Source organism: Bufo bufo, chromosome 4 (assembly GCF_905171765.1).
Source record: "Bufo bufo chromosome 4, aBufBuf1.1, whole genome shotgun sequence".
NCBI lineage: Eukaryota > Metazoa > Chordata > Amphibia > Anura > Bufonidae > Bufo > Bufo bufo.
The window spans coordinates 133,332,823-133,360,108 of record NC_053392.1 but is presented as its reverse complement, the minus strand read 5'-3'; the positions used below and the strand labels follow the sequence as shown (position 1 = coordinate 133,360,108).

Genomic DNA, 27,286 nt, shown 5'->3' with positions numbered 1-27,286 from the left:
TCTCAGTTTAATGTCTAATGACTTAAAAACATGGAGGAAAAAAAAAGAAACAAAGAAAAAGCAATAGTGCGAAAATTGGCGGAAACCAGGAGAATTAAGGGCGTTTCCAGTACTTAGATACTGTATGAAGGGCCTATCCTCATGATAGGTCATCAATATCTGCCCCACCCCCCTCTCTAACAATCAGCAGGTTTGGGCAGCCATCAGGACTGGAGACCATACAGTGCTTCTGTCTCAGAATGTACACCCTCAGGTCAATCCTATCAGTAGTGGAGCTCAGTCATATCATCTCCTTATCGGTATATACTTTTGGAGAAAGATGGAAATCGAGCACCGAGAGGAAACCCACAGCGACCCAAGCAGGACCTAAAGCCTCCATACAGATGTTGGCCCTGGTCAAATTCCTACCGAGGACACCAGCACTACAGACAGAGATGCTGAGCACTGAGCCGCAGTATCATACGTCCTATAAAATAACAATGTGACCACTAAGGGCCTATTCAAATAGCATTTCACCTATACCTCAGAGGTTTATGGGGGAGGGGGGGATTATTCCCCAATGTATACCATGCAATAATGGGAACATACTTTCACTTCTGTGCAGAATTGAACAGAATGCAAGAGGGACAGTCGTGGAGGTGGCCTATGATTTTTTTTTTGGGGGGGGGGGGGGGGGGGAGGGTAATATATATTGTGCCTATAAACACTCTCAGCAATGTCCCCCAAACAACAGTGCTGGTAAAGTGCCCAGCATAACCAGTGCCAGCAATGTCCCCCAAATAGTGCCAGTAATGTGCCCCGCATATACAGTACCAATGTCCGCCAAACAACTTCAAAAGCAAAAGTGAAGTAAGAAACGTACAGATCTCACTGATGTTTATTCCATCTGCTATTTCCAAGGTAAGTGAGAAGCAGAGTCTGAACACCGCCCATCCCTGTGACAAATCGTCATAAATAGTGGATCAGAAATAGCCATCACTAGTGGTCTGGTATGTGGCGGGTATTCAGTTCACGGTAGGACAAAAGTTTAAATTTCTCAGAAGTCCAAGGCCGATCACTTACATGAGCCCTCAGCGTCCAACCGCGCTCCTAGACAAAATAATTATATCTAGCAAGGAATTCCTTCTTCTTTCCAAGGGGGCGTTCCTCCTAAATGCGGGCAGAGGAATGTATTTATACCGGGGACACAGACTGACATGACACCGGTCATCTCATTCAGAACCACTATTGTGGCACAAGACGACACCAGTGAAATATGTCACCCTCCATGTGAAACCGACACAGGAGCTGGGTTATCTTATCTGGACAACCCATTCACATACACTTAAAGGGGTGTTCCAGGAAATGGTCCCTTTTTAAAGGGTCACCAAGTTTTCAAAATACTTGTCATAGAGGCATATCAAAAGCTTTGATTGGGTCCGAGTACCGAGACCCCCAATCTCTAGAATGAGAAAAGAGATGCGCTCACATATTGCACACTGAGCTCACTGCAGGAGACAGCTCCATAGATTCTACTAGGTCTGTCTCCTGGAGAGAGATCGCAATAAGCAAGTGCTTCTCTCACCTCGCTCTAGGACAGGGTTCCGCAACCTCCGGCACTCCAGGCGTTGTGAAACCACATCTCCCATCATGCACACTTGCTTGGCTGTTCTCTGAACATCAGCAGACGTGAAAGGAGCATGCTGGGAGTTGTAGTTTTACAACAGCTGGAGTGCCAATGGTTGCTGATCCCTGCTCTAGGAAATCGGTGGAGGTCTCGGCACTCAGACCCCCCACAGATCAAAACCTTTGATATGTCTCCAAGATATATCCAAAGTTTTTTTGAAAACTTAACTTTTTAAAGTAAGCCCCCCTAGTGTGTGGTCCCTAATAAAAAGACTCATACTCAGCTGCTCCTTAACACTCCAATTGTCGATCTTCCAATCCCCAGCCTCTTTACTTTTAGCCGGGGTCAAATTGGCCGCTGCAGCCAATCACTGGTCTCAGCAGGGACATGTCCCGAAGCAACAAGTAACCCTGCAGTGACGTGCTACTTGGGGACGTGTCACAGCTGAGGCCAGTCACTGGCTGTAGCAGTCCATACCCTGGCCACAGTAAACACACTGGGAGCGGAAGACCACCAAACGGAGTCAGGGCTCCTAACTGGAGAACCAAGAAGCACCTGTAAGGTATATGGATATCATGGAAGACCTGCTTGAGACCCCCTCACAATCAGTGTGTCCTGATAGCATTCAGCCCCTTCAGCAGCTCTATATTACTGTGGAGCTGGTGGGGACCATGCTCTATCTAGTGCAGTATAGGAGTCATTGCTTCTGGCGTAGAATAGCTCCACAGGGCGGCACTTGCTGGGGCATGCCACAATCTGTACATGAAATGAGAGGCATACGGTACAGTAGGGATCTGTCTCACCATGCAGAGCCACAGGCCGGACCCTCCCATCAGAAACATACCAGAACATGGTGCCAATGTGAACAGCATTACAAAGGCCTGCCCTGGCAAACTCATACGTGAATTAGGGGGTACAATAGTAGTCGCCACAAGGTTTTATCACACGTTCACTTTCATGGTGACCAACGCCAATGCTAATATACTGCAGTTAGACCCGTAAAGTCGTCATCTTCACAGGAGAAGAAACTGCTGTGACCTGTGCTAGGGACTAAACGTCTACAAGATTACGTGTGCGGGGGGGGCAGACAGTGGTTCCAAGATCCTGAGATAATCTCCTGGTGCGCAGCTACTTGGCATGACCTGAGGTATTCACAATCTGTCTGCATTCAGCCCAAACCTCAAAATACCCACTAGCAGAAATAGTCGCAGAGTTAATCCAGCCCCGTACTAAAGAAAAAACAATCCCTCCCGTAACGGACTGGCGGTGTGAAGCTAGCACAGCCCCGGGGGATGAGGGGAGACGCTGCTGTGTCCACGATGGGACGTGCGGCAGAAAATAATCAGATCTGAAGCCAAAACCAGCGTCACATGATGTATACAAACAGCCGCTGATGTAATGCACAACACATGGCGGCCATAAGCCGTCTCCTGCCGCATACATCGGACACATATGTCTCACAGCGGGGACTTTTCTTTTCTTTTATTCCCTATATTCGTCTATCAGAAGAGCAGATAGTAATTTACCCTCATACAAGGGGAACAATCATTTGGAAAGGTGAAGGGGGTCAGTTTTAGACCTCAAGCAGATGACTGTATCCATATTTCTGTCCACAAACCTTGGATGCGCAAAATATGGACATCATAAGGGATGTGCACCTTTAGGGGGTTTCTGGCAATCAATTCCCCCCTTTCCTCCTTGAGCAGACGTTTGAAGGGAAGCATACTTAGGGTACATGCACACGACCCTATGGATCTTTTTTTGCGATCTGCAAAAAATACGGATGACGTCCGTGTTGCATCCATTTTTTTTTTTTTTGCGGATCCCCTGTAACAATGCCTGTGTTTGTCCGCAAAAACGGACAGGAATAGGAAATGCTCTATATTTTTTGCTGGGCGCACACGGTGTGCTGTCCGCATTTTGTGTGGACCCATTGAAATGAATGAGTCTGCATCCTATCCGCAAAAAAAACGGAACGGACACGGAAACAAAATGCATTTGTGTGCGTGAGGCCTTAGCCTGAGTTCACACTTTAGTTATTGTGAGCCAAAACCGGTAGTGAAGTCTACACCGAGATCACGTATAACGATTTGATTTCCTCCTGTTCTGTGGTTTCGGCTCCCAATAACTGAGGTGTGAACTCAGCCTTACCTGCTTCCCGTTCTCCAGATGTAAACTTCTGTTCTGATGCGGCTGCAGCGGTGACCTTGCGTCATGTCAAATGGTCACGAGATCCAAGGACAGCAAGTTACCACTGCAGCCACATCAAAATGGAAGTTTACATGGTGGGAGCGGAGCAGCCGAGGTCGGGGGCAGAAGGTGCAGGTAAGCGAGCACCGCCCAGGGATCAAAATCCTTCACTTCATTGAATATTCTTCTATAAAAACAAGGTCACAGCAGTATAATACACATACCGGTGTATTAGCAGAATAGCATGATTGTCTGGTTGACGCATTTCGATACACAACTTGTTCCTTACTCATAATGGACGAAACTGCGCCAGGAATGAGGGACATCCAGAAGTATGGACCTAGCTGCGTTCTGAAACGTGTCAACCAGACGATCGTGTGATCTGCTAAAATACCGCTATGTGGATTATACTGCTGTGACCTGGTTTTTAGGAAAGAATATTCAATAAAGTGAAGGATTGTAATTAGGGATGAGTGAACTTCATATTTTGAAGTTCGAGTTGTGGTATATGCTGAATTGCGTCATGGACTCCGTTACCATGGACAATAATGCAATCCCATGACGGAATGCCATTCCATTATTCATGCCGTCATAATAGAAGTCTATGGCCTGCATAACGGATCCGTCCGGTCTTCGTTATGCTGGAGTCCTCTACTGCATAGCGGACACTGGACGGATCCGTTATGCAGGCCATAGACTTCTATTGAAGTGAGTGAGAAAATGCAGAGTGCATGCGAAAGGGGTCCGTTAGAGATGAGCGTTGACTTTTTTTTTGGGGGGGGGGGGGGGGGGGGGTCTAACCGTAGACTGACAGCTCCAGAGATCTCGCGCCTGCTCCAAGTAAAACAGTGTAAAAAATACAGAGAAAAGAATGGATCAGTGCGCTAGCCGCACAAAAACGTACATGGATGAAAAATAGGGCTGTGTGCACAGGTATGGGAGATTATTGTGACCGGAGAGATAGCAGCACAGCCCCAGATGTCCCTCATCTATAGGGGGTATCTGACAGAAGACGTATAGGACATGGTCATAATGCACATTTCACCTACAGTGCTGAATACAGAACATTTAGCATCATGCCCTATATATTTCCTTATCCTCCAGGTACATGGAGCACACGACATTTCGTTCTGTGCAGGGAAAGATTTATGAGTGCGTGTCCCTTTAAGAGCAAGTTCTGGTCAGGGCAGCGCAGCCTTCACCTATGGACACTGTGCCTGTCTGCGCTATTCCCTATGGTAGGCATGGAGCGCATGACATACAAGTGCCCCCGGTGCACCGGTCACCTCACAGCAGGTACAGGTGATATACTGGGGGAAGGTCACACACCTATAGCCGGGGACAATTATCCCTCACACTTAAAAGTTCGTTACCCCCCATAATAACAATAAGCTCCACCTACCTGGGCTCCCGGGAGAACACCGCTGCCCCTCACACTCTGCACCGAAACTCCAACCGACACTAACGGTTACACTCAGGATTGGCCACTTCACCGCTGAGAGGCGAGGCCCTGTTTGGCGGGCGTGGCGTATTCCTACAAGTGGGCGGAGCTACACGTCTCCTCTCCACATAAACACTCAGCCGAAAAGTGGGCGGTTCTCATAGTGTGATTGACAGTCTACTTAATCGCCTGGGAGGAGGAGGAGCTAGAAGCCTTCTTGACGTCACCGCTGAAACTTTTAAGAACTGTTTCTATCGGCCGAATACGCTGTAAGGATCCGTAGCCGAGCTGTGATTGGTTAGGCGAGCACGTCGCCTAGTGATACGACAGTAAACAGCAGGAGGGCGCTGGCAGCCATACTTGTTGAGGGTAAAAGTTAATCACAAAGAGCTAAACGTAAGGGTAAATGTTAAAGATGTTAGTAAGAAACGAGCTACATTTCAGCGAGTTTGTTTAGAACAGGGATCAGCAACCTTTGGCACTCCAGCTGTTGTAAAACTACAATTCCCAGCATGCTAATTCATTTCAATGAGAGTTCTAAGAAGAGCAGAACAAGTATGCATGCTGGGAGTTGTAGTTTCACAACAGCTGGAGAGGCAGAGGTTGCCTACCCCCTGCTTTACAACATAGGGTACTAAATTCGTACAAGATAGTGGTGGGTGTAAAGGGGCTACACCCAATCCAGAAACCACGTTTGTCTATAACCACTGTTGTAATTGTTAACACGATTTTGGCCAAATCTTCATGTGTTCTGAATAGGGAGAAAGTTGTCAATACAAGTTCAGTAGCCGCCAGTCAACCTATGTCTCCTGCCTGCTGCATACATGTACAAGGTCCATGTGTTTTCGGTGGGGAGAATGCCGCTTCCAGACGTCTCTCACTCACAAGCATTGGACATTCAATTCATTACGCCCCATCATTCTCTCCCTCAATATCATGACGAGGAAGAATCAGGAGTACATAGAATGTCAGCCAGTCCCACCAAAAATGGGAGGCTTGGCCAACGATAGTGTATAGGGGGGGCCTTAGGGCTTGTTCACACGAACGTATGGGTTCCGTTAACATATTGCAGACCGCATATGCAGATCCGCAATAAACGGACACGTGTGCATGCCTCATCATGGATGCAGACCTATTCACTTGAATGGGTCTGCAAATCCAGAGATGTGGAGCGGTAAGAAACGGAAACCCACGGCGGCACTATGGGGTGCTTCTGTGGGGTTCCGTTCCGCACAAAGATAGAACATGTCCTATCTTTTTGCGGAACGGAGGGATGCGGACCCATTCAAGTTGAATGGGTCTGGATCCATCCCGGAGGCCTCACGAACGTTCTCCGTGCATTGCGGACCGCAAATTGCGGCCCCAATGCAGGGGACGGAACCCATACGTTTGCATGAACAAGCCCTTAGGGCCTGTGTACATGAGCATAGTTTTTCACATCAGGAAAAAATCGCAGACAATGTGAGAAATTTATTGAGACATGTGCCTATTAATAAATTGGTCAGATCTTCCTCCAGTGGGGTTTTAACTAAGACCGGTGTGGGACACGCTGATCTTTAGTAAATGACCCCCATTAAATGATTGGACTGTCCCACCAAAATCTTCTTTAGTGATATAAGTTACAGGTGTATGGTCACCTTAAAGGGGTTGTCTTTTTTCTCTCTCCTTCTCCCCCCCCCCCCCCCCCCTTTTCTTTCCATCAGGGTCAGATGTGCTGCTGCAGCCAATGGCTGGCTTCAGCAGTGACATGCTTGGGGACACATCACTGCTGTATGATAGATAGGCACCAAAAGACCAGTGAAGAGAGGGGAGGGAGCCACAACAGAGAAGTGGGGAGCAGAGGAGTAGGGATAAAAAAATAAATAAAAAATAATGTGTTGCATGTCAATGGTGTACTTACAGGTCAAATCTTTGGTTTTGCCACCGTTTTTGGAAACCATGGCCAAAGCCATTTATTGAGTGAGACTCCTGAGTAAATTCTTCCATTGCAGAGCTTGGCTGGTGGAATGTCATGCTAGAAGTTGCAGGATACTTGGTCATTAAGCCCAAGCTTCAAAAATAAATGACACCAACAAACTAGAGTAATGACAATTATCATGGACACAAATTATACAGCAAAACGTGATGCCAAATATATTTATTAAAAACCATTTATTCCATGAAAAAATGTCAGAGTACAAAAAAAAAGTAATAACCAAATGCTGACATGTCTAACTACAATGGAGTGGAGGGGTCAAAGATTACATTACAGAAAATATATAAAGAAAAAAAAAAAAAAACACAGGAGTAGTGAATCCCATGAGGATTATGTAACATAAGGCAGTGGTCTACACAGTAATATAGCTTAAAAGCCGAATGCACACGGCCGTGGAACACAGACGTGAGCGGTCCGTGGTATCCCAGCCTGGCATCCTGCTGAGAGGGCACGGCATCATTGGTTGCTATGACGCTGTGCAGCGCTCCTGCTCTCAGCAGGATGCCAGGCCGGGATACCACGGACCGCTCCCAGCCGTGTGCATTCGGCCTTATTAGGTATAAGCAGAGGAAATTATAAGATTAGGAAAATAGTATTGCCTGAGGATCACATTCTTTTCGGTAACCAAAACATTTTCCTTTCCTCAGTATTAGGGCTCATGTACACAACCGTATGTATTTTGCGGTCCACAAAACACTTATCCGCAAAAAATACAGACGACGTCCACATGCATTCCGTATTTTGCGGAACAGAACAGCTGGCCCTTAATACAACAGTCCTTTCCTTGTCCAATAATAGGACAGGTTAAATTTTTTTGCAGAATGGACATACGGAAATGGAATGCTCAAGGAGTAACTTTTGAAATTAATGGTTCTGCATACGGGTCGCAAAATTCGTGTGCATGAGCCCTAATAGGATGGGATCGTGTTTTAGGTACAAAATGGACGGACAAACTCACAGGGGCCGCAGATTTTTCATCAAACTTTGTGAAATGACTGCACTCGCTCCAAGGCCAAGCGCACAGGTGGCATTCTTCTACCTGTGAAGGTGCCCGCACACGGTGTGTATTATATGCAGATTTTTTTTATGATAAGTCAGCGTGTACTGTATTCATCTGCCAAGTAGATTACATTTAAATCTCATATACATGATTTAGAGTCTCATCCACATATACCGCCCTGTGGTGTGCATTTCTATGGATATAGATTTTCAATGCAAATTGAACTTTTTGCAATGCAAACAGAGATATCTGGGACAAATCGCTACTAAATCCACATGCAACATTCAGATTTTGCTGCAGAAATGCAGCAAAATCTGCATCAAATACATGAACTTGTGCATTTTTACCTGCATTATTGACACTGTACGTTAACCCATCTGCTGGGTCTATTAAATTGAAAAGCGCTGATGACCAACCCAGAACTTACACAATCGTGGCAGTGTGTAAGAATAAACGCAAAGGGCCCTTGTGTGATTGGTAGGGGCCCAACTACTGAGACTCCCATTTAAATGTTCAGATTTGGACAGGCTGATTGGGATCAAAGGCCTCTTATGTCGCCAGACCTGCAGAAGGAAGCATTCTTACCTGCTCCCTGCCGCTGGCTGATTTAGTCCCCTACTGCCCACTTTGATCCCCGCTGGTAAACTTCCCGTTTGACGGAGGTCACATGGCTGCTGCAGCCAATGACTAGCTGCAGCAGTGACACATCCTGCCTAAGTCGTGTGACCGTGGGGAACAGGTCACTGCTGTGGCCAGACATTGGCTGCAGCAACCACGTGGCCTGTGTCAAGCAGGATGCTGACATGCAGAGGCCGGAGCGTGGCAGCAGTATAGCCGAAGGAACTGGAAGCCATTGGTAGAAAGCAGGTAATTATGCTTTGCTCTGCAGGTCTGTTGATATTGGGGGGGGTCTGAAAGAGAGGCCCCCTGAATGTGAACAACCCAACAGCATCTAGTTTTTTTTCCCCCCCAAACTGCAACAATTTCAATTATATAATGATAAACAATATTTTAGAAAAAAAACTGATTGTGATACAACCAAGGAAGTTCTCTACAGAAAAAGTGTACAATTTTTATTTATTTTTTTGCTATTGGCATTTTTGATAAATAGCTGAAGTTGTTTGAGTCTGACAGTTTTTGAGAAATTCAGCATGCTGAAGCTTTTGGCCGTTTTTTTCTGCTTCTCTATAGGGAATAAAAACACAATAAAAAATGTTATTCACAGTCAATTAGAAAAAAAATAAAGTGATAAAACCAGGATGTGGTCTGGGAAGGAAAAAAAAAAAGCTGTTTCTATGACTTTTTGTGGGGAAAAAATATTGCAGTGTATATTCATGTGTGTAGGGATTCTAAGGCTAGAACCACATAGTGCGGCTGAAAACTCATGGCCAAGTTCTGCCCACCCACAGCACCAATGGCCACGCCACCACTAAAGTACTTCATATTTGTAGGTGTAACGATTGCTCACCTTCCAATTGGTTAATGGTTGTTCAACTAAAGACCTACCCACAAGAAATTGGTCTGGTGTTTTTTTTCCACTATTAAATAAACACCATAGAAAACACTTTTTGGCCATGCAGTGTTTTTGTGGCATCTTTTGCAAAGCAAATGCATGGTTGGCGTTTTGTTCCTTCTATGGGGAAGGGAATGAAATAATGCCTAAAAAAACTGCAGAAGCTGCAACATGCTGAGTCTTTGTGGAGGGGGGGGGGCATCAATCGCTGGCTGCAGTGGTGATCTGTCCGTCCCCCCTTTGTCATGCATCATGTGACCAATTGACATGATGCAAGACGAGCAGGTCTTCACTGCGGCCTGTGATTGGCTGCAGCAGTGTCAAGTGATTGCCAAATGATGTTAAAGTAGGAGAAAATGAAAGATACTAATGCAGAGATATAAAAAATGTCACAAGTTTATCAGAACTCCGTGCCCTCGGTGAAGACCATCTTTCCCAGCACACACCAGACTTTCAGATGGTGATCTCAGAGAATGCTACTGTAGCCAACATGATTACAGAGAACGAGAACTCGCTCCCTACAGGGCGTGAAATGTCATTTCAGGTATCACAGGGTGTGAATTTTCTCACATACCTTCTTATTGAAGACCAGTAGTATCACCCTAGCTTCCAGTGATCTAATGTATTACACAAAGAAAGTTTTGCTTTATCTGTACCAGGATCTCCCAGCTATTCTATAGGGAAGCATGTGGGGGGAGGGGGGCACACCAGTAGCAGTGGAAAGAAGTTGTACAAAAGTAACTACAAAGTGCATTGAGATGGAAATATCCTCCCAACATAGACTTTCTGGATGGATAAATGACGACAGATTATACAGGAATCCTCTCACTTCATCTGCTACTGTGCTGCAGTTTTTACCCGTTTCATCTGTTAAAGGGAACCTGTCACCGGGATTTTGTGTATAGAGCTGAAGACATGGGTTGCTAGATGGCCGCTAGCACATCCCCAATACCCAGTCCCCATAGCTCTGTGTGCTTTTATTGTGTAAAAAAAACGATTTGATACATATGCAAATTACCCTGAGATGAGTCCTGTCCCTGACTCATCTCACGTACAGGACTCATCTCAGGTTAATTTGCATATGTATTAAATCGGTTTTATTACACAATAAAAGCACACAGAGCTATGGGGACTGGGTATTGTGGATGTGCTAGCGGCCATCTAGCAACCCATGTCCTCAGCTCTATACACAAAATCCCGGTGACAGGTTCCCTTTAAGGGGCCTATACTAAGGAATGAGTGAACCAGACGTTTTCAGGTTCGGGTGGAATTCCGTTATCATGGAATATAATGGAATTCTATGACTGAATGCAAAACAGAAGCCTTTGTTTTCAGTCCTGCATAACGGAAACCAGACGGATCCATTGTGCTGTCCATAGACTTCTATTCTGACGGAATGCCTCTTAAAGGGAACCGGTCACCAAAAAAAAATCGCTTATTAAGCTGTTCAGAGTACCTTATAGTGCTACATAGTAGTGTCCTATTGCACTTTTTCTTCGTTTTCCAGCAATTAGCCTCATTGAGAAATCAATGTTTTATTCAGCTGCTGCCCCGTGCTTCAAGTTAGGCTTGAAGTCAAGGGGGCAGCGGCCTAGTCGTCTCCAATCCTGCTCTCCCCGCCTCCCGCCGCCTTGATTGACACGCCCCATCTCAGTGCCGGGACCGCGATCTCAGCCTGCATGCGCAGTAAAGGGCTGCTGTAGCGCGATCCCGGCTCAGGCTCGTACACATGCTCTGTAGCAAGACTGAAGCCGGCTGAGTGTACGAGCCTGAGCCGGGATCGCGCTACAGCAGCCCTTTACTGCGCATGCAGGCTGAGATCGCGGTCCCGGCACGGAGATGCGGCGTGTCAATCAAGGCGGCGGGAGGCAGGAGAGCAGGATTGGAGACGACTAGGCCGCTGCCCCCTTGACTTCAAGCCTAACTTGAAGCACGGGGCAGCAGCTGAATAAAACATTGATTTCTCAATGAGGCTAAATGCTGGAAAACGAAGAAAAAGTGCAATAGGACACTACTATGTAGCACTATAAGGTACTCTGAACAGCTTAATAAGCGATTTTTTGGTGACAGGTTCCCTTTAAAGGCTTCCATTTTTCATTCCATTATATTCCGTGATAACAGAATCCATAACGGAATTTCGCCAGAACCCAAACATGTCGGGTTCGCTCATCCCTAGCCCTTACACCTACAATAGCTGTCAGCCATTCAGCTATCTTTCCAGAATCCCCCCCCCCCCCCAAACCTGCTTGGTCCAGTGTGCACATGTTTTCAATGGGGAGAGGAGAAAGCTGCTGCCAGGTGTTAGAATGGTATCTGTCAGCAGCGACCTCCTATCAAACGATCTGCATAGACACACAGCTGTGGTTCACCCGATTACAATGCTGTTTTTCTTTTGTTGATCCAAGACTCCGTTCCTGAGTTAGGATACTTTTTCTTAATCTGCAAATGAATATGCCTTTGGTGCAATGAGGGTGTCACCATTGCTCATGTTGCACCCGAGCTTCCCTCCTTTCTGTGGCCAGCCCCTCCCTGGCTGTTTTGATTGAAAGGGCCAGGCGGTGGCAAAGCAGTGAAGGAGGGGGATGGCGACAGAAAGGAGTAGAGCTTGGGCACAACAGGAGCAATGGTGACACCTTCATTGCACCAAAGGTCTAATTTGCATATTGAGAAAAAGTTTCAAAACTTGGGAGCGGAGCTTCAGATCGTCAAATGAAAGTCAGTGTTTTAAATCAGGAGAACCACAGCTGTGTGTCTGTGCAGACGGCTGGATAGGGAGGTCGCTGGGGACAGACATTTATAGGTTTCAGTTTAATTAGGTAACGGAGTGACCCAACTCATGGCAAATTCCAATCATTTTATTCTTACAATAACAAAAACACAGATCGTTCATGAAATGTCAAGTATTGAGAATTTTAACAATGGAAAACATGATGCTGGTCAGTCCATTTTCAGCAGGATACATCAACAGTATAATGATATATGATAGGGCTCGCCCGATACCCTTCACTTTAACAGACTGGATGTTCTCAGTCTGATGCTACTGCATTCCCTACGAAAGTGATGCGGGAGGAGTGCCAACTTTCCCCAGCGGATAGATGGGAAAAGAGGAATTGCGCATTCTGGATTTTAACAGTGTCTGACAGTGGCTTATTCCCATCTCCCCATTGAGAACACATACGCTCAGCCGAGCCAAAAGTGAATATGTATGGGGGAGTCATGAAGAACAGCACTAGTATAGGTGTATGGGCACCTTAACTGCTCCTTTATATCTTAGGTCTGGATTCACTTTTAGATATTTTCTTGTCGGCTCTTGGGAGGAAAAGAGTAGGGGGGAAAAAAAAAGTTTTGGCTATTTAACAGTCCTATGCATAGGGCCAGCTGAATTTAATATTCAGTCATTGTTCATAGACTTGACAGTATAAGGCAGCGGTCTGCAACCACCTCCCAGCGTCCCCCGACTGTGTAGCCAAAGGTGGCAGATGACCGGTATATGATCTGGCCCTGCAATACTGTTTCACATTTCTGGGTTATATCTAAGATATTCATAGTGGTATTTTCCTTTTATTTGAAGCAAGATCTTAAAGGAGTTTGCCCGCCTAGGACATGGATGGCGTTGTTCATGTCAGATAGGAGTGGGTCCCCAGAGGCGGAATCCGCACCTATCTCCAGAATGGCGCCCAAACAGTGGAGGAGAGCAAGCCATGCATATTGCTATGGAAGTTGCGAAAATAGCTGAGCAAGCATGCCTAGCTGTTTTTAGAAGTCCGATAGTGGTGAATGGAGAGCGCACAGTGCAAACGCGATCGCCTCTACATTCGCCATTATGGGACTGGCAGAAATATTTTCGGAACTCCCATAGCGGTGAACGGAGGGTGGCTGTGCATGTTCTCTGTTCACTTTGGGTGTGATCCACACCTATCGGACACTGATGCCATATCCTAGTGATATGCCGTCAATGTCCTAGATGGGCCAACCCATTCAAGTAAATCTGAACACATTCCTCAGATTTCCAAAATGGCACTACTAGAATGTAGCTACAATTGCCCAGCTGTCTGAGCACTGAATTTCTTAAAATGTTAATGCCATGTTCCCAAAGCCTGTCTAGTTCTTAACGCGAGTGGTGTAATACAGATAGATAACAGAGACACAGGAGAGGGGACGCAAGTGACGAGCGTACATCCATACACTGCTGCCACATACTGTATAGAGGGATAAGATCGATGCTCTAATATATCAAAGGAAACGATTATATAATGTAACAGTATCCAAACGGTTTTGTTGCGGCTCGTAACAAGGCTCTTACATAGAGATTATAAATTGTTTCTATTCTATTGTCACAAAACTAACATGATAATTCTTGAAAAGTATAAAAACTGGGGGGGGGGGGGGGGGGGGAGATTGTGTGTAACACTCGTCAGTATGTGTACTGTACAATGGACACCAGTAAATCCCCGCGGAGGGCGCTCCTCTTGCCGTGTCCTTTGGCTGTAGTCCTGGGAAGGGAAAATTAAAAACAGTCACATCATGCACTGAGGTTATGAAGTGACAACAGCTGTAACACCAAGAGCGACGGCACTTTACCATTACACATGTTCTTCTCCTCCTTGTCTCTGGATCTGCATTTGGGCCTGCATCCTTACAATCATTTCCTGCATGCGTCGAAGCTGTGATAAAAGTAACAGGTAACGGATCCCTCCTTAGCAACTATCGTTTAACCAACTTGGCTAAAAACAATTTGCAAACTATGACGGTGTAATGCTTTAGGCTAAATGCACACGATCGGGATTGCGTTCGGATTTTCTGCGCTAATTTGCATGCAGAAAATCCACACCGTAGGTCATGTACATTGTATTCTATGAGAATTTGAAATTCTCATGCACATGATGCAGATTTTTTTCCATGCAGATTTTAAAATCCACAGCATGTCCATTTATTTTATTTTTCCTGTCTGGATTTTCTCCATTCACTTCAATGGGGACAGTAAAATCCGGATCAGTTGATGCGGATTGACCACGCAGATTTCCCTATGAACAACTGAAGATTTCAGTGCGGATTGTTCGCACATAAATCCTGAACGTGTGCATTTACCCTTAATGTTCAAGGACTAGCATGTGATAGCAGAAGCAAAGTGGGCCCAAACTATTTAGATAAATGTAGGCTTTTTCCTTTCTCTTTCTTTTCGTTGCAGCAAATAAGGAAAATTGGGGGGGGGGTAAACATTCATCTGTTTTAAAGAGGACCTTTCACCGATCCTGACATTGTGAACTAAGTATCATGACATATACAGCGGCGCCCAGGGATCTCACTGCACTTAATATTATCCCTGGGCGCCGCTCCGTTCTCCCGTTATGCCCTCCGGTATGTTCGGGGACTTGGTTATAGTAGGCGGTGTCTGCCCTTGTTCTGCGGGCGTCTCCTTCTCCTAGGCTGTAGTGCTGGCCAATCGCAGTGCAGAGCTCACAGCCTGGGAGGTTTTTTTCTCCCAGGCTGTGAGCTCTGCACTGCGATTGGCCAGCACTACAGCCTAGGAGAAGGAGACGCCCGCAGAACAAGGGCAGACTCCGCCTACTATAACCAAGTCCCCGAACATACCGGAGGGCATAACGGGAGAACGGAGCGGCGCCCAGGGATAATATTAAGTGCAGTGAGATCCCTGGGCGCCGCTGTATATGTCATGATACTTAGTTCACAATGTCAGGATTGGTGAAAGGTCCTCTTTAAACTTAAATATGGTATAATGTTTTGTACGGTGTAAGAAATTGTATAATAAAAGATTGTTATAATGTAAAAATAATTAATGCTGATGTTTGTAATGAACTGTCTAAAGATTTATATAAAAAAAATAAAAGGTAGGCTGGATGCTCGTCTAGCCAACCACTATGTCAGGTGGCAGCTTATCTTCCCTAAGCACAAAACGATTGGGTATTTTGAAATCCAACTGCCTGATCCGGTTATCCCATCAAATCTGATGTCAGGGAAGAGTCGAGCATTGAAGTCCATTCAATATGCCGCACTCAGTCCTCTATACATGAGCTTAGGGCTCTCTTCTGGGAGGCAGGGGGAGCCTGAAGGGCTCATGCAGTGCAAGGAGAAGACCCAGCACTCAGGATCATTTAGGCAAATGACTGGGTAAGTTCAGCACTTTGATTAGGGGCTCTCAGATAGGGCAGTATAAAACTGGTAACGGATTGCCTTTAGTCTTATGTCTACAGGGGACGTGGCTAAGGTCACCTCTGTATGTCACTTACCTCAGCTTCCTTCTCCAGCAGTATCTGATCCTTTGATACTTCCACATTCTCAACTTTGCTGCAATTGAATGACAAACACTCTAAGTACCACATCTGCTGTAAGTCAGAGCATTCACATGTACCACACAGACCATTCATTCAACCAATAACCGATACCACTAGTTAAATGCAGTCACAGTCATACACTAGACTCTCCTAGAGTTACCCACCACCATGTCGCAGTAGGCCGCATTGCGACACCACTGAAATGGATTACGTAAAACATCACCGTGTAGCTGTACCCCTTGAGGTCGTTGTGTAGCCCCAGACGAATTCTTAAGGCAGTATGTAATGGTGCTTGGGTATGCAGGATCCTAACCACACAGATCCAAAGAAAGTACATACCATATTTGCTGGACTATAAGACATACTTTTTTTAGTAGAAAAATAAAAATAAAAATCTTGCATCTTATAGTGTGTCATCAGGGTGGTCCTGCGGTTCCAGGGCTCCCCGACTGCTTTCTTATTGATCCAGCAGACCACTCATACAGTGCTCTGCTGGATCAATGAGAGATACGTCCGCACACTTCCCTCTCCATGCCCCTCACCCATCTGTATGATCAGTACAGGCAGGAGAGGCGGCTGAGCAATTCGTTCAGCACATGGAGAGGAAGGTCCTAAGCTGCATGTAAGGAGATGAAAACTCCAAGTAAGTGCAGCTAAGGGACCTCTGATGAGGTCACCAGTGGGATAGGCCCGAACAGGAAGAGGAGAAATGTGAGGTTTTTTTTTTTAAAAAGGAATCTGTCACCTATTTTGACCATATAAAACTGTTAACATAGCAATGTGCAATAAAGTACCTTCATTCCTGCATGTCCTCGTTCTTTTATTCAACTTTTCATTCAGATGAAAAAGCAATTTTTCTGATATGCAAATTCTCAAGGTGCCCAGGGGGGCGTTATTACTTTGCTCTAGTGCCCAGTAACGCCCCCCTGCAGTGCCCAGCCCATCTTTCTTCCAAGCCCAGCACGCCTCCTAAGAAATAAATGTACTCCCACATACTTGCCGAGCGGCGCCGCCCCCTCCTCCACTACGTCATTTAATTTATTCACTGCACCGTCTATGCTTCCTCCTCTCTTGGCCTCCGAAATCCCGCGCAGGCGCAGTATCGCTGAGTGCCTGTACGATACTCCTGCTCCAGAGGGCAACAGCCTCAATAGTGTCACTGGGCATGCGCCGAGCCCAGTGACGTAATCAGAGCGCTGTTGCCCTCTAGAGCAGGAGTATCGTACAGGCACTCAGCGATACTACGCCTGCGCGGGATTTCGGAGGCCAAGAGAGGAGGAAGCATAGACGGTGCAGGGAATAAATTAAATGATGTAGTGGAGGGGGCGGCGCCGTAGGCCAAGAGAGGAGGAAGCATAGACGGTGCAGTGAATAAAATGACGTAGTGGGGAGGGGGCGGCGCCGTTCGGCAAGTATGTGGGAGGACATTTATTTCTTAGGAGGTGTGCTGGGCTTCGAAGAAAGGCGGGCTGGGCACTAAAGAGGGGCGTTACTGGGCACTAGAGCAGAGTAATAACGCCCCTCTGGGCACCATGAGACTTAATTCGCATATCAGAAAAATCGCTTTTTCATCTAAATGAAAAGTTGAATAAAAGAAAGAGGACCCATGCAGGAATGAAGGTACATTATTGCACATTGCTATGTTAACGGTTTTATATGGTCAAAATAGGTGACAGATTCCCTTTAATTAAGATTGACACTAGAATGGAGTCCACCTTTTTATTAAAGGGGTGTGTGTATAATATGCGTACTACACAGCTGTTGTCTGTGTGTGTATGCAGCAGAGCTGTACATGTATTTTTATAATGTCATGATCATGGAGAGTACAAAAAATATATAATTCCTAAATACCTAGCAGAACAAACATGGCGGGACACTACAGAGCAACGTACTAGCATAGGTACATTTAGTAAGGTGACCACACACACCATTGCTGTTACAATGGTCAGCAGAGGACACAGGAGCTGACCAAAACTATTAAACCCCTGTACACTAGACCCCAAAGTTACTGACCTTGATCCAGGGAAAGGTTTAAAAAGGTAGACATTTTATTTTTTTCTGTAGTCTAAACCTGGGGTGCATCTTATAGTCCAAAAAATCCGATAACTGTGTGTCTGTCACTTCAGTTCCCACAATGCATCACTCAGTTAACAGAAAATGATAGGGTTGTACCTGGCACCACCTCTTTTGAGCCTCTCTGAGCGGAAGTTCTCATAATGCAGATCCTGAGTCACTTCTTGCAGGTCCTGCATGTGGGTGCTGTGGAGGCAGGAGACTACGCATCAGAATAACCAAGAAGATACACATAGTAATGATATCCCCTTTATAATATTCTTTAAAAACGTCAAGCAGCCAAATCTCAGCATAGTAGCAAGAATTTCCAGATATTCATGTACATCAAAGCAGGTCTTTCATAAATTTCTCCTTAGGCCCCCTTGCAGATAAGCGAGAATTCCGCGTGGGTGCAATGCGTGATGCGAACGCATTGCTCCCACACGGAATCCGGACCCATTCATTTAAATGGGTCTGTGTACATGAGCAGTGGTTTTCACGCATCACGCATTGCACTGCGTGAAAATCGCAGCATGTTCTATATTCTGCAATTTCCACGCAATGCTGGCCCCATAGAAGTGAATGGTGCTGCGTGAAAATCGCATCACATCTGCAAGCAAGTGCGGATGTGATTTTCACATGTGTTTGCTAAGAGATGCTGTTTGTAAACATTCAGCTTTTTATCACGTGCGTGCTAAACACAGTAAATCACATTCCACCCGCGCGATAAAAATCGCACAGTTCTCACCGAACGCATCCGGACACGCTCGTCTGCAAGGGGCCTTAAAGAGGACCATTCACAAGAAGACATGTATTGAAATAGTAATTTTACCTTACAGTGCGGCCCCCAGTGATGCCTTTCCGTTTTTTTGTTTTTTTTTCAAAGGACCCCCTCTTTCGTCCGCTGTGGTCCCCGTTATGCTAATGAGGCGATTCGGTTCAACTAGGCGGGGACTTGAATTTGTCCTGGGCGTGGTCATCTTTTCCCTGGCCGTGAGCACATCCAATCAGAGCGCCCCGCTCTTAGCCAGGGAGAAGGAGCTCAAGTTCTCGCGAGAATCGCAGCTCTTTCTCCCGCGAGAACTTGAGCTCCTTCTCCCTGGCTAAGAACAGGGCGCTCTAATTGGATACGCTCGCAGCCAGGGAGAAGATAACCGTGCCCAGGACAAATTCAAGTCCCCGCCTAGTTGAACCGATTGGCATCATTAGCATATGAGGCGCCAAAACAAACTGGGACCACAGCGGACGAAAGGGGGGGGGGCCTTTGAAAGAAAAAAAAAAGCGTAAAGACATCACTAGGGGCTGCACTGTAAGGTAATATAAATATTTCAATACATCATACATACATAATCCTGGTGAAAGGTCCTCGTTAAAGGTCTCCTATTGAAATCAATGCACCAGGTCATCCAGAAGATTTTCCACAATCTTGGTGCTTACTGATTAAAGACTTTCAGTAATTGGAAGGGAAAGAACTTGTACAGCAGTGCACATAAGAATGTCCCCTCTCCCCTTTCAGGATGCATGCTCAGAGGGGTCAGGAGAGATGGCTGTCGACTTAATGAGCCTTCAGCCAACAGCTATGTAATGTGTATGGCCAGACTTGCACCCAAGGATTCTCACAAACACTTGATGTAACCACTCACAAATCTGTGCTTTTGGTTGCCGAAAACTCTGACGTAATAAGTGTGAAAATTCTCTGCCACACTTACATTAGCATTGTCCTCAGTTTCAGGAAGTCATTATGTTCTGGGTTCTCCACTTCGACCACTCCCCAGGGATACAGGCGACCTCTAACCTTTTTACCTTTGGCTTCAATGAGCTGATTGGAACCGACAACAGAGAAGGGGATACTGGCCTACAAAAAGAAAGAAAAGATGATATATTTCACCAAATTTTATTGCCTATATTTTCACAGCACAGGTAGCCACTAACAGTCCATGGACAAGAAAGCTGGCCATCAAACATGAATGTTGACATGTGATCAGAGATGTACCTACAACCACAAAGCTAGCTTATGATGTCCGCACAGTGCAAGTGCTGAACACATCCATCAGTGCAATGCAAACTAAATGTGAGAGGAGCAATGGCTACCAGTCACTCCTCTATCATTCAGTTCTGTTGATCATACAGGGAGATGTGCTGCTGAAATCGGGGATATTTCATCCTGATGAAAGAGGTCCATCAGCAAACAAACCAGAGTTTGCTTGTTCATTGTCTGCTAGGTTATATTGGCTAACTAGGGAACCAGAATTCCTATGAACGCTCGTTCCTGATAATTGGCCCGAAAATCATGCAGTGTAATAGGGCCCCAACTAACTAGGAATGCCTTTTTGTAATATACATTTGTAACAATAGATAGTAATTAAAAAAAAAAAAGATAAATTTTAGGTTATTGCCAACTACCACCAGCAGGACAGTTTTTTCTGTTTGTTACTGGTAATTTGCTTAGATTCTTTTGTTTTAGTCAAAAGTGATTTCAAATCTATGACCAACATAAGGAACATAAAGCTTGTTATCCAAGTGTATGCAAGTCTAGGATATAAAATATTTCAGGAATTTTAAAAGGAACAGAAAATAAACTTGATTTTTATTTCAAATGACAAACGTACAATCCCCAGGGCCCAGTTATCTCAGGTCCCTTGCATAGGGAAAACACAAGTGGCGTTTTTTAATGTGGGGATAAACAGCTTCCCAAACACATATTGTGCAGTTTTTTCCAAATTTCCAGATCGTTGCACGCTCACCATCAGTGTGCGCTATTTGTAGAGCATTGAACCCAACAGGAGGGGAAAAAAACAAACTACTGGAATGTATAAGCCAACATAAAGGTTTGCATACAGTACTGTATATGGTCTTTCCATAAGTATCTTTATTTATACAGCTCCAGATAAATGGTAAAAAGGTGGATTTAAACTTTTAATATTTGGTGGGAGAGATGATTCTAAATGTTTTTTTTTTTACAAATTGTACTAAACTTTCCCCTTTTTTCAATTCCATTAGGGGACGTGAACATGCTATGACTTGTATCATACTCTGCAATAAGTCTGTACAGTGCTTCTTAGTGTCATGCCATTAAAGAGGTTGCCCTTGTTCTCCTGGCTGGGCTCTATTAACCCAGACGTCATTGCGACAACATGTGACTGCTGCAGCCAGAGTGGCAGCGCAGCATCTTGCTGGTAAGTACTTACCGATTCTTCATTGCAGCTTCATCAGGAGGGCTGTCCGGTTTCTTCCCGATACCAGACAACCCCTTTAAGCACAGCCTCTGGCAGTCAAAGTGTGATTGACTCCATGGGCTTAGATATTAATCTAAGCAATTATAAGTTTAAATAGAAATAAAACAAGTTTACTGGCGCTCTTACTTAAAAATGTTGAGAGTATGCTGCAAGGAAGGACAGTGCCGCAATGACAAATTGAAGTAAAAGAAGCTTACTCTCGGATTGCACCTAAGTACCAGTGACTAGAAGCGGGGTTCTACCACATCTGCTGTCCTCTAAGGGCTCTTTCACACTTGCGTTCTTTTCTTCCGGCATAGAGTTCCATCGTCGGGGCTCTATGCCGGAAGAATCCTGATCAGTTTTATCCTAATGCATTCTGAATGGAGAGAAATCCGTTCAGGATGCATCAGGATGTCTTCAGTTCCAGAACGGAACGTTTTTTTGGCCGGAGAAAATACCGCAGCATGCTGCGCTTTTTGCTCCGGCCAAAAATCCTGAAGACTTGCCGCAAGGCCGGATCCGGAATTAATGCCCATTGAAAGGCATTGATCCGGATCCGGCCTTAAGCTAAACGTCGTTTCGGCGCATTGCCGGACCCGACGTTTAGCTTTTTCTGAATGGTTACCATGGCTGCCGGGACGCTAAAGTCCTGGCAGCCATGGTAAAGTGTAGCGGGGAGCGGGGGAGCAGCATACTTACCGTCCGTGCGGCTCCCAGGGCGCTCCAGAGTGACGTCAGGGCGCCCCACGCGCATGGATCACGTGATCACATGGACACGTCATCCATGCGCATGGGGCGCTCTGACGTCATTCTGGAGCGCCCCGGGAGCCGCACGGACTGTAAGTATACCGCTCCCCCGCTCCTACTATGGCAACCAGGACTTTAATAGCGTCCTGGCTGCCATAGTAACACTGAACGCATTTTGAAGACGGCTCCGTCTTCAAATGCTTTCAGTACACTTGCGTTTTTCCGGATCCGGCGTGTAATTCCGGCAAGTGGAGTACACGCCGGATCCGGACAACGCAAGTGTGAAAGAGGCCTTAGTTAGAATTAGTATCTATAGGTGACACTGTCACACCTACCTGTACTTGAAGAGGAGAGTCCACGAAGTTCATGTGTAGTGTTGAATACTTGATAGTTGTCCTGATCCTCCAGAAGCAGTCAGGCTGTGTAGTTGGTAAACGCGCTGCTGCCGGCAGCATGTTTCCTATTCAAAAAAGCTTGCACTCCAAATCAGAGCGCCGGTGACGTCACGCTAGCTTACAGTTACAGGAGCTGTTGTGGACCAAAAAGCCAATGCATTTCGAAGGGATCACATTTCTTCCTCAGGGATAGTCCTCTTCTCTGTGCTTATCCTTATGTTCCTTATGTAATATAGCTTACAGCTACAGGAGCTGTTGTGGACCAAAAATCTGACACGTTTCGAAAGGATCGTCTTTCTTCCTCAGGGATAGTTCTTTTCCCTGTGCTTCTGCTTATGAGAAGCAGAAGCACAGGCAAAAGGACTCTATCCCTTAGGAAGAAAGGCGATCCTTTAGAAACGCGTCAGATTTTTGCTCCACAACAGCTCCTATAGATGTAAGCTCTGATTTGGACTACAAGCTTTTTTGAATAGGAAACATGCTGCCGGCTGGCAGTACGTTTACCAACTGCACAGCCTGACTGCTTCTACCGGACTGGAGGATCGGGACAACTATCAAGTATTCAACACTACACATGAACATCGCGGACTCTCCTCTACAAGTACAGGTAGGCGTGATGGTGTCACATAGATACTAATGCTAGCGAGGACAGCAGATGTGGTAGAACCCCGCTTCTAGTCACTGGTACTTCTTTTAATTATAAAGTTTAAAAAAAATCTAAAATAAAATACAAGTAAATTGAAGACACACACACCTTTAAAAGCCTTGTCTGCTCCTTGAAATCTTCATCTTCATCTGATTCTGCATCTGGGAGCTGATAAATTTTTATTCCATGTTCTTCAATCTCATCCAAAACCTGAAAGAAGACAAGTCTACTTTTACTGTGAACAGACATGGTATCCGCAGGGTGAGGTGAGATGATTATGCAAGAACCTGGCCCTGTCAATGAAAGAGGGGGAGAGGGATGGCAAAGCAAACAAGAGGAGAAACTGTGCACAAAGTAGCTTGGGCCCGCTCTCAGTGCACTTATACATCTGCAGATAGATTAATTATATGTACTTTTTCTCCATAATAAGCCATTGGCTGCTCGCTCTCCGACGCAGGGAGCCAGGTAATCAGAATTAGTGTGAGGGGCCAAACAGAGAGGGGGCATTTTGAGCCTCGGACGACCCCTTTAAAGGAAATGTGCAGCCAATTTTTTTTTTCAGGCAGTTAAAACCAGGTAGTAACACATAATTTTTTCTAATCTGTTTTTATTTTCCGATTTCAGATTTTTTATTCTATTTCCTGAACATGATTATGGAGACGGCCATCTTGTCTGAGCTGTTCTTAATAGCATTTAGAGAGTATTAAGAAAAGGAGGAGATTTTTGTGGACTCACCTGTAAAAATCTCTCGCCAAGTTCATTGGGGGACACAGGACCGTGGGTATAGCTGCTTGCTGCCACTAGGAGGAGACACTAGGCTACAAAGTGATAGCTCCTCCCCTGCCAGCTATACCCTCCCCAGTCAGGAGAGAGAGAGTATATCAGTTTGTGCCCAAGCAGTAGGAGTAGCAGAAAAGAACTGATAACACAGTCAGCACTTTACCTACATCAGTAGGCATGAACTAAAACTGAAATCCAACAAATAACCAATCACCGCAATGCGCGGTAACAATGGAAAAAAACAATTGGTGGGAGCTGTGTCCCCCCCAATGAACTCAGCGAAAAAGAGATTTTACAGGCGAGTCCACAAAAATCTCCTTTTCTCGCTCGTATCATTGGGGGACACAGGACCGTTGAACGTCCCAGAGCAGTCCACGGGGAGGGAACAAACAATACTCGCCCATGGAAAAAAAAAAAAAACTGACCTCGCGGACGTTCAGGACACTGCTGCCTGTAAGACTTTACGGCCTAGGGCAGCCAGGGCGTGCACCTGATAGAATTTAGTGAACGTGTGTAAGGAAGACCACGTTGCCGCTTTACACAACTGGACAGCTGATGCATGATGGAAGCGAGCCCAGGAAGCGCCAACTGCTCTGGTTGAGTGGGCCATGATTCCAGGGGCGGAGTCCTCCCCCGAAAACGGTATGCCTCCATGATTGCCAAACATATCCACCTGGCAATCGTCACCTTAGAAGCGGCACATCCCTTACGAGGACAGTCAGGAAGCATGAATAACGAATCCATGCGGAGGAAAGAGCTAGAGACGGCCAGATAGATCCTCAGAGCACGAACTACGTCCAGTTTGTAAAGAGAATGTTCCCTAGGATGCGAGGGAGCTGGGCAAAAGGAAGGGAGGACAATGTCCTCGTTAACGTGGAAGGCCGAGACTACCTTCGGTTGAAAAGAAGGTATGGGCCGGAGCACCGCCTTATCCTGATGAAAGACTAAAAAGAGTTCCCTACAGAAAAGGGCTGCCAACTCTGAGACACGCCTGATGGATGTGATAGCTACCAGGAATGCCTCCTTCCAGGAAAGAAGACGCAGGGACACTGTCCGAAGCGGTTCAAACGGAGCCGATTGGAGTGAACTTAGAACAAGGTTCAGATCCCAGGAAGGCACGGGAGGCAGATAGGGGTGGCTCATATTGTTCCACCCTCGGAGGAAGGTTTTAACCGGGCCTTTCGAGGCCAGAGGGCGCTGAAACAAAATAGACAGCGCCGACACCTGAGCCTTTAAGGAGCCAAGCGCTAGTCCCAATTCCAGACTGGATTGTAGGAAGGAGAGAATCGTGGAAAGAGAGAAGCGTAGAGGAGGGAGATTACGTTTCTCACAGAAGCTGAGATAGGACTTCCAAGTCCTGTAGTAGATTTTGGATGAGGCTGGCTTCTTGGCTCTGATCATGGTGTGAATAACCCTATCAGTGAAACCTCGCCATTTTAAAATGGCGGTTTCAACAGCCACGCCGTCAAACGAAACAAATCTTAATGCTGATGGAAGGCAGGTCCCTGAGAGAGCAGATCGGCCCCGAGAGGAAGGGGCCATAGTACATCTGCTAGGAGGAGGACGACGTCGCAGTACCACGCCCGGCGGGGCCAGTCTGGTGTGATGAGGATCGCCTGAACGCCCTCAGTTTTGATCCTGCGCAGGACATGCAGCAGGAGAGGAAGAGGCGGGAACACATACACTAGGGAGAACTCGTTCCACGGTGCTACCAGAGCGTCTGCGGCGCGCACCTTGGGATCTCTTGTGCAAGAAAATAAGGTGGGAAGTTTGTGGTTGAACCTGGACGCCATCAAACCCACCTCCGGACGATCCCACCGGAGACAGATCTGTTCTAACACTTCCGGGTGCAGGGACCATTCCCCGGGGTCCAGAGTCGTCCGGCTGAGAAAATCTGCTGCTCAGTTCCACTCCCGGAACAAACACAGCTGAAAGAGCTGGGACATGTAACTCCGCCCACCTCAGGATTTTTGCCGATTCCCTCATCAACGCAGGGCTGCGGGTACACCCCTGGTGGTTGATACAAGCCACCGCCGTGGCATTGTCGGATAGAATCCGTACTGGCCGGCCCTTCAGGAGAGGGGACCAATAAAGAAGGGAGAGCCACGAGATCGGGAGAAAGGACTTCCGAATGCAAGGACGGAATCTGGAGCCACCACCTGAGAGCTAGACGCACCTGTGTGGGCAGACTCATGTGACGGTCCAGGGACAGTGGAGATTTGTCCCACTGCATCAAAATCGCCCGTTGGAGCGGGCGGGAGTGGAATTGTGCAAATGGAATCGCTTCGAAGGAAGTGACCAGAGCCCCTAAGACTTGCATACAGCAACAGATAGATGGGCGCCTGCGATGGAGAAGCAGGCGAACTGACCGCTGGAGTGCCAGCTGCTTGTCTACAGGGAGGTGGACCAACACCTCCTCCGTGTCCAGGGTCATCCCTAAGAACGGGGCCAGGGAGGACTTCTGGAAATTCACCAGCCAGCCGAACTGAGTGAGGGTATCCATAGTGATACGAAGGCTGGCCTCTTTCTTGGCCAGGGTTGCCGCCTTGATCAGAATGTCGTCCAGTTAGGGAATCAGAGTGATGCCCCTGGAACTAAGTAGGGGAGCGAGGACCTTCGTGAAGACTCGCGGTGCTGTTGCCAGCCCAAAGGGGAGTGTGACAAACTGGAAGTGATGGGACCCTAAGGCGAAGGGGAGAAATGCTGGTGCGCCTGAGCAATGGGGACATAGGTACGCGTCCTGAATGTCTAAGGAGGAAAGGAATTCTCCCTGGACCAGTGAAGCAATGACGGAGCGAAGGGACTCCATCCGAAGTGTTGAACTCGGAGGAACCGCTTCAACAATTTAAGGTCCAAGATAGGCCAAACGGAACTCTTTTTCTAAACTACAAACAGGTTTGAATAAAACCCTGTAAATTGTTCCGTCCGAGGTATCGGGGAGATCACTCCTTGAGCTATCAGGGAGCGAATTGCCTGGAACAAGGCGGAGGCCCTCTCTGCTTCCTTGGGAACTTGGGACCAGAAGAAGCGCTACTGATGTGACTACCACTTGCGGCAAACAGGGACTTAGTCACCGTCTCCATCCGACGGTCTACTGGATCCTGGAGGGAGGAGCCGTCGGCTACCGGAATGGCGGTATTTTTGGCCAGACGTGCCACTGGAGGATCCACCTGGGAGGGAAAGCCCACTTTGCCACCAACTCCGCAGTGAAGGGATATAGTAAATCAAATCGCTTAGGTGGAGCAAAGCGACGACCTGGGTCGTCCCAGGCCTTGGCAATGACAACAGTAAAGTCGTCATGTAAGGGAAACTCCTTTGGATTTTGTCTGGAACGAAGGAAAGACACTCCCTGGTTAGTGGAGGGAGGGTCGTCTTGCACCTGGAAGGTGTCCCGGACTGCCGTTACTGGGCTATCCACCATGGAAGCAAT

At 46.6% G+C, this 27,286-nt stretch overlaps 2 protein-coding genes across 2 annotated transcripts in view; both read right to left on the bottom strand.

Annotated features, from left to right (window-relative positions):
• The window catches only part of FARP2 (FERM, ARH/RhoGEF and pleckstrin domain protein 2), a 131,296-nt gene extending 125,986 nt beyond the window's left edge, over positions 1-5,310 (bottom strand). Inside the window, exon 1 of the mRNA XM_040429934.1 lies at positions 5,199-5,310. The gene's annotated coding sequence lies outside the window, so the exon portion shown is untranslated. The remainder of the gene's footprint in view (positions 1-5,198) is intronic.
• Positions 5,311-11,809: 6,499 nt separating this feature from the next.
• The window catches only part of SEPTIN2 (septin 2), a 49,617-nt gene continuing 34,140 nt past the window's right edge, over positions 11,810-27,286 (bottom strand). Inside the window, exons 8-13 of the mRNA XM_040427933.1 lie at positions 23,185-23,286; positions 19,780-19,925; positions 18,191-18,277; positions 15,974-16,031; positions 14,307-14,389; positions 11,810-14,218 (exon numbers count right to left, since the gene is read on the bottom strand). Coding sequence (XP_040283867.1) covers positions 14,309-14,389; positions 15,974-16,031; positions 18,191-18,277; positions 19,780-19,925; positions 23,185-23,286 — 474 coding nt within the window. The 3' untranslated portion in view covers positions 11,810-14,218; positions 14,307-14,308. The remainder of the gene's footprint in view (positions 14,219-14,306; positions 14,390-15,973; positions 16,032-18,190; positions 18,278-19,779; positions 19,926-23,184; positions 23,287-27,286) is intronic.